The sequence below is a fragment of the Centropristis striata genome, chromosome 1 (assembly GCF_030273125.1).
Source record: "Centropristis striata isolate RG_2023a ecotype Rhode Island chromosome 1, C.striata_1.0, whole genome shotgun sequence".
Classification (NCBI taxonomy): Eukaryota; Metazoa; Chordata; class Actinopteri; order Perciformes; family Serranidae; genus Centropristis; species Centropristis striata.
In genome coordinates, this window is record NC_081517.1 from 43,068,024 (window position 1) to 43,084,627 (window position 16,604).

The 16,604-nt window shown below is 35.4% G+C and overlaps 1 protein-coding gene across 1 annotated transcript; it reads left to right on the plus strand.

The window, feature by feature from the left end:
- Positions 1 to 276: 276 nt before the first annotated feature.
- fgg (fibrinogen gamma chain) lies at positions 277 to 11,524 on the plus strand. Its single transcript, XM_059343191.1, has 9 exons — positions 277 to 384; positions 461 to 511; positions 603 to 789; positions 960 to 1,044; positions 3,409 to 3,539; positions 4,426 to 4,559; positions 5,461 to 5,648; positions 7,617 to 7,894; positions 10,861 to 11,524. The coding sequence occupies exons 1-9, from the start codon at positions 322 to 324 to the stop codon at positions 11,040 to 11,042; spliced, it is 1,299 nt and encodes a 432-aa protein (XP_059199174.1). The 5' UTR covers positions 277 to 321; the 3' UTR covers positions 11,043 to 11,524.
- The last annotated feature ends 5,080 nt before the right edge of the window (positions 11,525 to 16,604 follow it).

Sequence of the window (16,604 nt, forward strand, 5' to 3'; positions counted from 1 at the left end):
TGGCTTCCTTTGTTGTGCTAACTTACATTATTGCCCTAAATGTCAATAATTTATATTTCCAAGTTTTACCAACTTAAATCACTGTTTTAGGCCAAAAAATACAAGTTGGCTTTTTTTGCAGTGTACAGCTGTCAATTACAGAGCACATCACATCTGGGAAGTGGCCTCTGTTGAACGTTTGAGTCACAGTTTTGTCCCGAGACAGTGAGTGGGATGTTTGCATATGAACCCCTTATCAAACACTGACCCGAGGACCTTGTTCAGATAAATATCCCGCCGAGCCGAGGCAGCTCTTCATTCTCCGACTGGTGGCCAAAGAACATGGCTCCCTCACTTCTAGCGACGGCTGGAGGACTTCTGTTACTTTTCTCCTTCTCATCTGCAGTAAGTCACTTAAATTTTTTTCACTGATGCAGTTTTCTTGAGCTACAAATATCTTAATTTTTTATTTTTTTTGCAGCAAACCAGAGGAGACAATACTGTAACAACATGCACCACAAACGACGGCTTCGTAAGTATCATAAATATTGATTTTGTATGGGGTTTTTTTTGCCCTTGTGTGGATTGTACAGCTATACAACTGTGTTTTTGTACTTTATCAGGGAATGTACTGTCCTACAACATGCGGAGTGGCTGATTACTTTCTGAACTATTCGCCAACGGTGCGCAACGAATTGTACGATATGGAAGATACACTGGAAACAATTGCCAATTTGACCCAAGGAGCAGAAGAAACGGTTGTCTACATGAAAGATTCAACAACTTCAGCTCAGAAGTCTTCCCAGCCAGGTAACGGGCCTAAAATATCACCTTTATCAGCTGCATACCTTTATACATACTGTATCTGTTAGTTACTTTAAATTCCTCTGTAAGGCTCTTGTGTTCTTTGGATGCATTGCACAAAGAGTTTAATATCTTAAACTGATTATAAATATGGCTGTGAATGTCATTTATTTCAGACTCATACTACAAAAAGTCATCGAGTATGCTGGATGATGTTCTTCGATTTGAAAAGACCATCATCGCGCAGGAACAGCAAATATTGTAAGTTACCATTAGCGCTGAAATTATATTGTTTGGCATCAAACATTTATACCACGTGATGCAGAGCTAATAACTGTGCTAAATTGCTTGGACTCAATAGAAATAAAAGCTCTGGTCTTTTAGACGAAAACAATATCTGCAGTAAAAAAAAACCTGCCATGACATTATATATTACTGTTATTTTCACTTTTACTGAGTACATTTTTTTAACCTACTTTAGTCATGATCACAACTACCAAATATTAATTAATTTTAATTTATTTTAACCCTTTAACTCCCCGTTTGTTGACATAATCCTGTTGTTTTTCTATTTAAAAAAACAAGATAAGATATTTCTTTATTGATCCCCATGGGGGAAATTCAGGTGTTGCAGCAGCACAAGAACAGAGTAAAAATAGAATAATAAAAATGAAAAAGAACAAAGATTAAAAAAAAAAAATACAAACAAACAAACAACCAAGACCAAACTAAAAAACAAGTAGTGCAAACATGTTAAAGTGGCAGTAAATTGGAGAACATATGTGCAATGAGTGTAATGTCCAGGTCAAAAGTTTGAGGTCACTTAAAAATGTCCTTATTTTTTAAAGAAAAGCAAATTTTTTTAGTCTAAATGACTATTAAAGCTGGAAACATCAGATTTTCTTATGAAGTATCTATTAAATATTGTCAGCAAACATCACATTTACCATTTACCAATTATTGATTGATTGTCTTTATTTCAAACATGCAAGCAAAAAAAACAAACAAGTTTAAATATTAATAGATGAATAAATAAAAAACAAAACAAAAAAGCAAATTTTAAAAAACAGACACTTTCTGCATGCTCGAAAGGGGGTAGGAGGAAGTAATAAAACTTATCTAGTCCTACCCCTTAACAGATTAATTTGACTTGGATAGTTAGTATTATGTTATTAACATGTCAGTATGGTAAAAAGCTATATTAATGCATATATATATGAAATAATGAACAATTGTGTGTATATAGATATATATATATATCTATACATATAAATATGAATAATCAATATAGTCACATACAATTATATATATATATATATATATATACTATAACAATTTATATTACCAAAACACCTGAGCAGTTGGAGATTTGTACAGGTTAAAATTATTATTTCTACCCTTTTCAATGTCTTTACTACATTTCTGATTCATTTCGTAACACATTTCATGAATAAAACCGTTTGTTTTTTAATGGAAAACAACACAGACATTTTCTAAGTGACCCCAAAATTTTGAGCGCTAGTGTAATTATTTGCTGCATGTTAAATGATCTGATAATGTTTATTACAGTATATAAAATAACAATCTGACAAAAGCCACTTCATGCTTTTACTTTTGATACTTTGACCTACTTGAACTCCTCCGAGCGGCCCACGCTTTCAGGTCAATGCACGCCAACCCTCGCCTCACCCACACACTCAGGACTGAACACACATGGTGCCGCCCACTGTAGACATAGGAGCCCACTCACTGACATTTAAAAAAAAATCACTCATATTTAATCATGTTCCACATCCTTTTCCAAATTCATTATTTGTTCATTTTGCTACAATTTCATTGTCACATTATTATATTTATATTATTATTATTATTATGTTATATTATTGTCTTGTGTATTTTGTGAAATACACAACCGGTCAAAAGTTTTAGAACACCCCAATTTTTCCAGTTTTTTATTGAAATTCAAGCAGTTCAAGTCAAATGAACAGCTTGAAAGGGTACAAAGGTAAGTGGTGAACTGCCAGAGGTAAATAAAAAAAGGTAAGATTAACCAAAACTGAAAAATAATGTACATTTCAGAATTATACAAGTAGGCCTTTTTCAGGGAACAAGAAATGGGTTAACAACTTAACTCTATGGAGTCTTGGGCTATTTTGTCCATTTTTGAATTCTTTTGATGTCTTTGTAAGTCATTTTGTGTCTTTTTTTGGTAATTTTGTGTCTTTTTTTAGTCAATTTGTGTCTTTTGGTGTCTTTTTTTGTCATTTTGTCTTTTTTTAGTCATTTAGTGTCTTTTGGTGTCTTTTTTGTCATTTTGTGTCTTTTTTTGGTCATTTTGTGTCTTTTTTTAGTCCTTTAGTCCAACATAAAATGTGATTTTGAATCTTTTTTTTACTTTCAAAACACTATCATGCTCAATCAAGAATTTTAAATGTTGCAAATGTGCATTAATTTCAGAGAACACTGAGACATTAAACTGCATAATTTTCAATTAAATTCTGGAAAAGTTGGTGTGTTCTAAAACTTTTGACCAGTAGTGTATCTTCATTGTTTTGTGCTTCTCATTGTGAAAGAATCACTCAGGATTCAGCTCTTGCAACTCATATTTTGCTCCCTTCGTTCCAGCGAACTTCAGAATTTAATCACATCCAACGAGAGGAGAATGGCCGACTTGAAGACACTCTCCCTTCAGCTGCAGCAGAAGTGCAGCGAGCCCTGCAAAGACTCTGTTGAGATCCAGCCCCTCACAGGATCAGGTAAAAAAACACACACACACAAAAAAAAAAAAAACCTCTGACCCTCAGGTCATTCCAAATTTCACAAGAGGTTTCTCAATCATGCCTCATCTGAACCACATTCGTCCTTGTCCCTCAGTGTTTAGTTAGGGACTAAAATCAATATGGTGCATCAATGCAGAGCAAACACATTTATTCTACATGTTACATAATCCCATACAAAATAAATCCAACAACAGGAAAAAAAAATCTGAAATTAACATTCAAAATTTTATTTGAATCTCTGAATCTCTGAATTCTGATTTTTGTTGCACTAACTTATAATTTACATTGAAATAACTTGTCAGCTAATATTGCATCCGCAATTTTGGGTTAGCATTGATATGCTAATGGCTACTCTTGTAGCTGTAACAAGCAGCGCCGCTAGCATCAGTTAGCCGCTAGCATCAGTTAGCGGTTAGCTTTTTCCCTGATGACCGAATTTCACCGCTTTACTGCATTTCACAACAAAGAAATAAGAGTTAGCAGAACTATTGTCCCTTGTTGTGAACCCCAACTTAAAGATATAAGTAACAACAACACACCAACTTGTTTTTGAGCAGACAACTGGCTTCCTTTGGTGTGCTAACTTACATTATTGCCCTAAATTGCCATTCCAAATTTCACAAGAGGTTTCTCAATCATGCCTCATCTGAACCACATTCGTCCTTGTTCAGTGTTTAGTTAGGGACTAAAATCAATATGGTGCATCAATGCAGAGCAAACACATTTATTCTACATGTTGTCTGTTAGGTTACATAATCCCATGCAAAATAAATCCAACAACAGGAAAAAAAAGCTGAAATTAACATGCAAATTTTTATTTGAATGCTAAACTTTCATTTCTCTTCTTTACTTTTTTCATCAGACTGCCAGGACGTTGCAAACAAAGGCGCGACCACCAGCGGTCTTTATTATGTGAAACCAGCCAAAGCCACCGAGCAGTTCCTGGTCTACTGTGAGATCGACAGCTTCGGACGTGGCTTCACAGTGATCCAGAGGGTACGCTTCACTCTTTACTGTCTTCATCTTGCTTTGGATGATTCCTAGTAGAACTTAATACTCAGAAAAACAGCTTTTAATTTGCTGAACCTGAATGCAAACAACTGATAACAGGGGTCCAGACCTTTGAGTTGGCAGATTCGTCTGGCATCATGACATGAAACAACAGTTTCTTGGTCAAAAAACAATCGATCTGATGATTTCTGCAGGGGGACTTTCCATTATTTAATCATTTATTAACACCAAAAACACACCAAACTGTAGTGAAGTGCGGCCCACTGCAATAATTGTATTTTTCTGCAAATGGGAAGCATTTTCATGCAGTGGCGGTTCTAGACCAGTTTTACTGTGGGGGCCAAACAGGGGCCAGTATTTAATCAGAGGGGCACTTTAAAAAAAGGCAAAGATGATATTTAAGCATTCAAACCCTTAAAAAATCGAATATAAATATATTTGGAAGATACAAAGACACTGATTGAAACAATGAGACTTACCAACAATAACAACTATTTGTGTATGACAATGACATTTCTAATTTTTGTGCACAATTACTTTCTTTTATTTTGAAAGTTTTTATTGCACAATTAAACTATTATTCAACAGGTCACAGTGGTGTAAAAAGTATTCAGAAGTAAAAGTACTCAAACCACGCTGTGAAATTAATCCACTACAAGTAAAAGTCCTGCATTCGAAACATACTGAAGTAAAAGAACAAAAGTATCAGCATCAAAATGTACTTAAAGTATCAAAAGCAGAACGGGAGATATTTCTCATCCAGTAAATAAATACATAAATATATTGCACTATTGTTCCAAAGTATTGATCCGAATGTTTATTGTTTTTATTTTTTGGAGGCGTTCAGGGCAAAGACTGTTCACTGATTACTTTTTCACGTCCACAGAGACGCGATGGCAGTGTGGACTTCAACAAGGACTGGAACCAGTACAAGAACGGCTTCGGTTATCTCTCCCCAGACGACACCACAGAGTTCTGGCTCGGTAACGAGAAGATCCACCTCCTGACCACAGCGACAACAACCATCCCCACCGTGCTGAGGATAGAGCTGGTTGACTGGGACGGCACCAAGAAGTACATACACAAACGCACACCCACACACACGATAACAGATTACGTAAGAGGAGAGCAAAGGGACCTGCTGACAGGGCAAACATGACCCTGATGATGCCCCTTTACGTTGAAGAAGTAAAATAAATACTCAGCAGTAGGGATGGGCGTTTGGAAGAAACCTGCCAACTCATTATCTATAACGTTAACAATCAATTAATCGATTAATCGATGCATGCATACATGGGCAAAATACAAGATATATATATATATATATATATATATATATATATATATATATATATATATATATATATACAGTACTATGCAAAAGCCTGATTTTATAACAGATACTTTTATTTTGAAAGGACGAAAAGAGACTTGATCCTAACTGACTCAAGTGTGGTGATACTGTATTATAAGATAATGTCAAGGAGTTTTATGTTTTAGCCCCCGAAGAGACATGAGGTTAGTTTTCACAGTAATCTTGCATATTTAAATGTGTTTTGTGTTTAAATAAGTTTTGGATAAATTAAACTAGTAATTCATGCTAGCAAGATTTGATACAGGAAGCTAGTTTTGCTCAAATTAATACCCTTGTATTTATCTGTGTTTTATAATTGTTATTGCAACTTGGATAAAGCTACAAACTAGCTTTATCCAACTTAATTCTCAGCTCATTGGCTTATTGACGTACGGCCGCAGAATTGAACACTCGACGTGTTTCAGTTCTGTGAGCAGTCATAGAAAAAATTATACACAGATCTACTAAATATTCTACGTGATCGACCAAATTCTGAACAACCATTAATCAATCATCGATTAATTACGAATATGAATATGAATACTTTATTTTTGGATAGGGACAGTGCACATTAATGAACATTGATAAACATCTTTGTAAATATGCCGGATTATAGCAAGGCTGCTAGTTTGCATCCGTAGCCCCTAAAAAATTTAAAATAAATACAAATATAAAAGACAGCAAGTACATAGGTAAGATACAAATAGAGGAGACAACACACAACAAAACACAACACATAGCAGACCCAGACAGGATATAACTATGCAATAAAAAGTCATGTTCAAGTCGTCTCAAGTCCAGTTAGTGGACACACCTTTGATGGGATTTGAGCCATTGTTTCAGATTTCCTTTCAAAGAAGAATAAGTGGGACATTCCCTTATTGTGGAGGGAAGACTGTTCCAGATGCCCCCCCCCCACCAAAAAAAAACAGATAACACATTCCTCCCAAACGTACACTGAAAAAAGAAAATAGTTGAACCAACTTAATTTAATTGTTTCATTTGGTAACACCTAAATTCTTTCAAATTAATTTAAAATCAATTGTGTTAATCTAACTTATTAAATTAATTTGAAAGAACTTAATTCATTTAGGTGTTACCAAATGAAACAATTCAATTAAGTTGGTTCTTTTTTCAGTGTAGTGCACCTGTGGGGAATCTCACACACTGTAAAAAAAAGATAAACAATAGCTACTCAATGAAATTGAGGCAACAGATTGTACACAATATTATTAACTAAATCTAACTACATTACAAGTTGAGTTAATAACAAATTAACAGGAAGTGCCTGTCAATTAAAAACTGACTAATTCTATTGTGTTGGATGCATTCAAAATTCTCTTGATTTTGAATTACATAAACATAAAGATTATATTTAATGTGATCAAAATAAGTAGATTCTATCTCAAACATTTTTATATTAAAGTTACTTAAACAACTGCCTCAAAATCAAGGATGCATTTATATTTAATACATTTTATCAAATATATTAAGTGAAATTAACTGACTACAGAATAATTTTTTTTACAGTGCAGTCTCCTCTAACACCTCCCAGAGTCCTTTTCTTTATAAATTCATTGAGCGGCGGTGGAACTAGACCATGGAGACTCTTGTATACAAAACAATCCCTACTCAGCAGAAAAGTTGACATTAACAGTGCGCTCCTCTCTGTCGCCTCCTCCCTGCAGGTATGCTGACTACACCATGTTCAGAGTGGGGCCGGAAGTCGACATGTACCGCCTGACGTACGGCTACTACTTCGGAGGAGACGCCGGAGATGCTTTCGATGGCTACGACTTCGGTGATGATCCCAGCGACAAGTTCTACACGTCTCACAACGGCATGCAGTTCAGCACCCACGACAAGGACAACGACAAGTACGACGGCAACTGTGCTCAGCAGGACGGCTCCGGCTGGTGGATGAACAGGTGTCACGCTGCACATCTGAACGGCAAATACTACCAGGGTAAGATCACAAAAAACTCTTAAAACCGACCTGCACACTGGACCAAACAGTCCATTTTGATGTAGTTCAGGTTTTGTTTTATCCACATGCTACACACATTTTCTGGAAATATATGTATTTTTTATTTTTTTGTTTGCAAATTACAGCAAATCAAACAGCAAGACATTAATGCATGCAACAGTGCAAAAGGTTTTGTTTTATCCACATGCTAAACACGCAAATTTTCTGGAAATATATGTATTTTTTATTTTTTTTTGTTTGCAAATTACAGCAAATCAAACAGCAAGACATTAATGCATGCAACAGTGCAAACTTTTTCTCCATATTCTCCCTCCCATCCTCTCTTCCTCTCACCAAATAAATATAAGAAAAACGTGTTAAAACTGTAAAAAAAAAAAAAAAAAAAAAAAAAAAAAGATGAAAATAAAGCAAAAATAAGTACATAAAAAAGTAAATGAAACAAACAAATAAATAAAAATAAAGTAGTATTGATAACAATAAGTTTTTCTGGAACTAGTTTAAAAATATATATATTACATTTCAAATTAAGCCTCATATATGCATTTTGGGCTAAGTTTTTACCCTTTTTTTCTTTAATTTTCGCCTGTTTGGTATATCCAAATGAAAAAAGCTTATGACAGGAGAGCTGTAAGGCTAAAATGCATGTTTGAGGCTTCGTTTGAAAGATAACATCTTTTTTTAACATCTGATTTTTGTTTCTGAAGATGTGCTCGTCTAGCATGTCAATAAAACACAACTTTAACTAGTTTAGTTCAAAACCTGATCTTAGGCAGGTGGGTTTCAAAAAAATATGTTTATTGGAATGATCTTCTGAGCTGTCTAAGGTCATTTTTATGTTTATATTGATAACAATTATAATAATAATAACTTTATTTATATAGAACCTTTTCAAAACAGCAGTTTACAAAGTGCTTGGACAGAGAGCAGTTAATTACTCAGAGAATGATGCCATAAGGCTAAAAACAATTATTACATTAAAAGAAAAACAATAAGACACAGAGCAAGAAACAATCACAAGACATTCACAGATACACAGAAAATAAAAAGCTAAAACGAGTAAAAAAGTAAAAAGTGAAGAAGTAAAAGGAGTGATAAGATAGAAAGCATTACATAAAAGCAAGTCTATAAAAGTGGGTTTTAAGAAGTTATTTGAAATAGCTGATAAGAGTTTAATTAAAGAGCTGATATCTAGCCATTTCCCATGGTTTTCTTGATAATGATTTTGGTTATTATTAAGAAAACCATGGAAAATGCCTAGATATCAGGGCCATATCACTATAATGTGACGTGACAAAAAACATAAAGGAGACTGTCATGGATTATATATATAGTAAATAGGTTAGATATATAACATAGCAAGTCATTTGAAACCAGTGGCCGCTTGAACAGCAGAAAAATCTTATTGTACCTTTTAGAAAATCGCCATTAACCCTTTATCGGGCGAAGAACTATATTTGGTAACTTCAGCGGATATCAAAATGGGGTCGAGAAAAAACTAGATTACTAGATTAAAGTGGCAAATCTGCGCGAAAAAAGTCGCAGATTTACGAGATTTAAAGTGGCAAATTTGTGCGAAAAAAGTTGCAGATTTACCAGATTTAAAGTGGCAAATTTGTGCAAAAAAAGTTGCAGATTTATGAGATTTAAAGTGGTGAATCTGCGAGAAAAAAGTTGCTTTTTTCCCACTTCTTTCTGGTAAATCGGTGACTTTTTTCGCACAGATTTGCCACTTTAAATCTCTTAAATCTGCAACTTTTTTCTTGTAGGTCTGCCACTTTAATCGAGTAAATTTGCAACTTTTTTCTCGAAATATTTTTATTTTGGATATCCGCTGAAGTTACCAAATACGGTTCTTCGCCTGATAAAGGGTTAATAAAGTAAAATATGTGAAGTCAGCAGGCTAAAACACACCAAACCACCAGTCTGGTCTTTAAAGCCTTGAGACTAAACAGGCCCTCAGTTAGAGTTTCTTCTTCTGTTTTTTTTTTTCTTTCTTCTAGGTTTTGAATTTGTACACATGCTGGAGTAGTTCAAATGGATCCAAATCCTCTTCTTCATAACGTGCTCATGTTTAAGCAGAATGTATTGGCTTCTATCAATCATATTTATGAAGACATAAGCAAAATTATTAACAAGAAAACCATGGAAAATGGCTCATTATCAGCTCTTAAATTAAACTCTTTATGAGCTATTTTTGTTGTTATCATTATATTTGTCCAAACAAATGTAGCTTTACACTGCAAAAAAAGAAAAGTTGGGTGAACTCAAAATTTCAAGGCAACAAACTTCGATAAAATTTTAAATTGAATAATTAAACTAAATATTTTAAGTTTTGTTTTTGAGTTTGCTTAACTCTGAATTCTGTTTTTTTTTTTTGCACTAACTTATAATTTACATTGTAATAACTTGTCAGCTAATATTGCGACCACAATTCTGAGTTAGCATTGATACGCTAATGGCTACTCTTGTAGCTGTAACAAGCAGCGCCGCTAGCATCAGTTAGCCGCTAGCATCAGTTAGCCGCTAGCATCAGTTAGCCGCTAGCTTTCGCTAATGACCGAATTTCATCGCTTTCCTGCATTTCACAACAAAGAAATAAGAGTTAGCAGAACTATTGTCCCTTGTTTTGAACCCCAACTTAAAGATATAAGTAACAACAACTCACAAACTTGTTTTTGAGCAGACAACTGGCTTCCTTCGTTGTGCTAACTTACATTATTGCCCTAAATGTCAATAATTTATATTTCCAGGTTTTACCAACTTAAATCACTGTTTTAGGCCAAAAAATACAAGTTGGCTTTCTTGCAGTGTAGGTGTACCAGGCATTAAAATGAACAAGAAATTGAAGAAAACAGTGGTGGTCTAATCATTTGTTTTCCATGACTGTATATCAGAAGCAAATCATGTGACATCAGCTCTAAACTGTCTGTCTTCTCTTCGTCCAGGTGGCAAGTACACAGAAAAGGATGCAGGTGAATTCGGCTACGACAACGGCATTATTTGGGTCACATGGCACACCCGCTGGTACTCCCTGAAGGAGACCACCATGAAGATCATTCCCCTCACCCGCCTCGCAACCGGCGGACAGCAGTCCGGGGTGAAAGAGTTTGGAGGACTTGGGGTCTAAAAAGTAGAGTAATGAGCTTGAGGTCTGTTTAGTGGCTGCAGTTAAGGTGTTCAGCACTGACACTGCCTTAAATTAAATAACATTTTGCCTTCATGGAAAATTTCTGACTTTATGATGTGTCTTGGTGTGATGCTAATCCGACGCAGCAGGACACTGATGCTCACATTTTCCCCTTTTCCCCTTCAGCTTGTTTTGAAATAAATGTCTTTTCTTAACCACATATGGTCATTACTTCACTAGCCCGTTTTAGTTTGGACAAAGTTGCTGCCAGCTTAGAAAACAAGCTTGTAAAGTCCAGATGGCAAGCAGCTGTTTTTGTAAAACAATGAAAAAAAACAAAAAGTAATTATCAAGAATGCTTGAAGAGAATATGTGTCTGAGCTAACTCTGCAAAACCTTCAATATTTTGTCAAAATGCACCGAGTGACACCTGTTTGTAAACAATACAACCACCCTGAAATAAAAACCATCCTTAATGCAAATATTCTGTCTACTTTATTTGCTTGTGTTGTCTAATATATATGCAGAAAAATCTATCTAAAATCTTATTGTACCTTTTAGAAAATCGCCATTAACCCTTTATCAGGTGAAGAACTATATTTGGTAACTTCAGTGGATATCAAAATGGGGTCGAGAAAAAAGTTGCAAATTTACTAGATTAAAGCGGCAAATCTACAAGAAAAAAAATCGCAGATTTAAGAGATTTAAAGTGGCAAATCTGCGCGAAAAAAGTCGCAGATTTACAAGATTTAAAGTGGCAAATTTGTGCGAAAAAAGTTGCAGATTTATGAGATTTGAAGTGGTGAATCTGCAAGAAAAAAGTTGCTTTTTTTTCCGACTTCTTTCTGGTAAATCTGTGACTTTTTGCCACGCAGATTTGCCACATTAAATCTCATAAATCTGCGACTTTTTTCTTGTAGATCTGCCACTTTAATCATCCTTAATGCAAATATTCTGTCCACTTCATTTGCTTGTGTTGTCTAATATATATTCAACATCACTGTGACACAATGTTAACTATTCAAATGATGAGTTAAATGTCATAACTGACACATTTGGATCACAACTGTACAAAATAAGCTGCAGGGGGCTTCAGCTTTCTAATCACTCATTTACATTTTCAGTACACCAGGGGCCGGATTCACAAAAGTGTTCTAAATGTAAGAAAATTCTTAAGGAAAAAGATAAGATGTTCCTAAAAACGTTCTTAATGTTATAAATGTCAATAATTTATATCTCCAAGTTTTACCAACTTAAATCACTGTTTTAGGCCAAAAAAACACAAGTTGGCTTTTTTGCAGTGCACACCACTTTGGGGGAAATTACACAGACAGATTTTCTGGAGAAATGTCTAACCATGACAGTTAAAGGACCTTGATTTTGCACATGACTTGACACTGATCTCGGGAACACAAATGCAGTTAAAGACCAACAGACTTCATGAATACAGGACACAAATGGGCCTCTTTATCAATGCTGGAAAGACCAACGGCATGAGGGTCAGTACCCAAGTGTTGGTCGCACAAATAACATGTTGCACATTTTCCTTCTTGCCACATTGATCCCACCTCGGACATTTTTGCAAATTTAACGCCTCTGTTACTACTAGGGATCGGAGTAATTCATCGATGATCAATTATTGGTCATTAAGGATTTGGTCGATAAAGTTGAATTGTTAATCGATCTGTGTATTTTTTTATTTTAATTAGGGCCTCGGGGCAATCGCCCCGAGCACTGGTCCCATACAGCAATAGCTGTAGTTTTTAATGAATGGGACGGCCGACAAAAAATGAGCGAAAAAGAACAATAATTGGAGATATTTAAACGTCTACTTCTCCGGCATAATTTCACCTAGAGACTCCATTTAAACTTTAAACAGTAGACACAAGTCTTGTGTACCGGTGTATTAATCCACGTTTCGATAGGTCATATAGTTTTTTATCAATCCCTGTTCAATGACCATAATCATTTTTGGAGAAATTCTGAGATTATAATGGGTGTGTATTGCACGGAATGTTCGTGTCACAGTGTGTGACATCATCGCCAGAGTGTAGAGGGAGAGAAAAAATTGTCAAAAAATAAATTTGAAAACTGCGCTCCAGGCCGCAAATTCCACTCTACAGAAATAATTTATACATAGAAACATAGGAAAATGTGTCTTCTCATTCACAATCCTCTGGTAAAGCTGTCAGAGTTATAGTTTGGGCATAGGACGCAAAGATGCGCCACCAAAACGCACCAACAGCCTCCCACATTAAAAACGCAGGAAGATTTCTGAAAAAAACGTTTTTTTAGATCGCTCTAATAAAGCTATTTTTTCATTTTTCTTTAAAAAACATATGAAGCCTAATATGAAAACATATGTAGACGTTCAGGAAGAACTCAGGACACTCAAAGTGAAGTTGGATCAATGATAGGTATTATGGTTTTTGCCAAAAATGCTTTCTGTTTGAGGACAGAAATTGCAGTCTGTCCACCTCTGCTGTCACTGGAACAGGTGCCAGTTCATTCTGTTGATTGCTTTGATCTGATTGCCTTTGATCTTTGATGTGATTACAGTTACAGATACCCACACACACACACACACACACACACACACTTAAACGTAAACGCGCACACTCATCACACATGCATACATATGCTTCAAGCACACACGCGCACACACACACACACACACACAGGTAACTTTATGCGATTTTCGCTACACACACACATACACACAAATACACTCACTCACACACACACACACAAACACACAGGTAACTTTATGCGATTTTTTCGCTACACACACACAAATACACTCACTCACACACACACACACACACACACACACACACACACACACACACACTTTGAGGTTAAAGGGTATAGTTTAAAAATCTCTGAAGATTCTCATCATAGTGTACACACACCGGCAGTAGCCCCCGTGGCCCTTTCAGAATTTCCCGAGAGGAAATTTTCTAGTTTGATCTATGATTGCCTATCAGTACTCACTGAACTAAAACACGTGAGTTAGTTTCACGATCGACAGGAAGTCTCTTTTCATTCTTTCAAAATAAAAACTATTAATTGATCGTTAACGTCATAGATGCTCGAGTTGGCAGGTTTCTTCCAAACGCCCATCCCTCTTTATACAGTCATGGAAAAAATCATTAGACCACCCTTCTTCTTCAATTTCTTGTTCATTTTAATGCCTGGTACAATTAAAGGTACATGTGTTTGGACAAATATAATGATAACAACGAAAATAGCTCATAAGAGTTTAATTTTAGAGCTGATATGTAGCCATTTTCCATGGTTTTCTTGATAATAACCAAAATCATTATCATTATGTCTAACATAATGCATTACTACCTCTGAAGGCTGTAAGGAGCCAAGATCACTTGGTCCCCTCCAAGGTTATTATAGTTAGCGAAAACTAACAAAGTAACGAAAACTAGAATTGAAAAAAGATTTTCGTTAACTGAAATAAAAATAAAAACTAGAGTTTTTAAAAAAACGATAACTAACTGAAACTGTATTGCGTGGTTACAAAACTAACTAAAACTAACTAAAATTATAGTGAAAATGTCCTTAGTTTTCGTTTTTTCATTCATAATTCAGTGTTTCTATTTCAACATGCAACACATGGTGAATATGTTTACTGAGACTGGGATGTCTACACTCGAACCAAAATTCAAAACACCCAGAACTGTAAGAGTTAATAACCTTATTGGGGCTGAGATGGATAAACCAAAGGAAAGAAAGGCAAAATTTATTATGACCTCTTTGAATCTGGCACCCAACATATAGCCCATTACAAAAAAAACTAAAACTAACACTAAAACTAATAAAAACTAAAGTAAAACTAAGCATTTTCAAAAACTAAAAACTAAACTAAAACTAGAAAAACTCACTCTAAAAACTAACTAAAACTAACTGAATTTGAAAACAAAAATTCACAACAAAATTAAAACTAAAACTAATGAAAAATCCAAAACTATTATAACCTTGGTCCCCTCATCACGCCTCTGGGACGTTCAGATTGCAGGCGAAACTTCACAGAGACGTAAATTTCAGGGCTTGAAACAGCAGTCTGAAAGGGGCTGAAGAAAGTGGAGATGGATCGGTCACACATTTGGAAAAGAAGGAGGAAGGCCCTAAACCAACTGGAGGCGATCCACAGAGCTTAGTGAGATCGGGACCTCCTGGCACGAAACAAAGACCATTGCACATAAAAGAGTAGGGTGGAGATCCATGGTGGACACAATGTTTTTTGGCCCAAAGTGCATATGCCATCCCCAATTAACTGGTCCTTCGTCTGAAATGTGTCCCCAAAGGTGACCTAAGCTACACATAAAAGCATGAGAAAACAGCAGCATATTTGCTTTTATATTGAAATGAACTCCTCATTGATTAATAAGTGATCTGGCTGCATAGTGGACCTTTTAAGGAAATTAGATGTCAGATTTCAAAGAAGTCAAAATCAATTTGCTTTATAAACAACTAAACATAATCCATCTATAAACTATTCTCCCATTAAAATGTAAAAAGTAAAAAAATATTGGCCCAGGCAGTGATGCTCAAAGTGCTTCTAACAGGCACTCGAAAACATTCCAGTAAAAATTTAAGAAGTTTTTTAATTAAATTATTGAAAGTGCTCTTCATAGAGACCTTCCTTTGCCTCTTGATGGTTGTTTGTTGTTGAAGCTTCATCTTAATAAGCTTTTTAAATTTCCCTCAAACCTCAAGGTTATTCTTTATAACTCTGCCTTGATGGGCTATCCGCAATAAATTAACTTTTCTGAGGAATAACAGAATAGGAAAACAGTTTTAACTGGATTAATAGTTTCTGAGAATACCTGCTGGAACCACATAGTCACATTTTCAGTATCAATAAGGACACCAAAACCACTTTGTGACCAAGTTATTTTGGCAGAGTCACAGTTGCCTTGTTTATTTTTGACCCACATTTTGGACAACTTATCTGATTTACCTTGTGTACTTGTAGTACTTGGCCCCATGAATCATCCCACTCACCTCAACAACGACCAGTGGAGTCCAAACTCCATCTGCCTCATTGTGGATGGTTGTGCCAAATAACAAATGCTTTCATATAATCTAATATAGAGGATATGGTCCTTAAAGCTTAAGTTATCAGGTGTTTTTGAGACTTTCACAGTAACTACAATGAAACTTGCATGAATATTTCTTCCTTAAAAAGATTGTTTATGGTTAATGGTTATAGTTTGGTTTGTTAGTCCTGCAATGTCACAGCGTGACCACCCACACACTTTGTACAAACTAGGTTTTGTTACATTGTTTTGGCGTTGAAGGTTTGGATAACCATTAATCAGTGTACTCTGTTAGGCAAACATGGCCTGGTACACAAGACAGAAGAGCCAAACTTCTGTGGTCTGGTCTGTGCTTGCTGAAGGTTACATTCATTTTATAAATATATTGACAATAATTAGTGAAAATTAAAATGTCTGGAATACATTATCATGTGCAAAACAAGGGGGAGGGGTTTGTTTTTGTTGTGTTTTCAGAACTGCATTGGCTCATGATTGGTAGAGAGTGCAC

Coding starts and splice junctions, on each gene's coding strand:
- fgg (XM_059343191.1), top strand. CDS start 322: ATGGCTCCCTCACTTCTAGCGACGGCTGGAGGACTTCTGTTACTTTTC. Junction 790..959: donor TCAGAAGTCTTCCCAGCCAG/GTAACGGGCCTA, acceptor CATTTATTTCAG/ACTCATACTACAAAAAGTCA. Junction 5,649..7,616: donor GACTGGGACGGCACCAAGAA/GTACATACACAA, acceptor TCCTCCCTGCAG/GTATGCTGACTACACCATGT.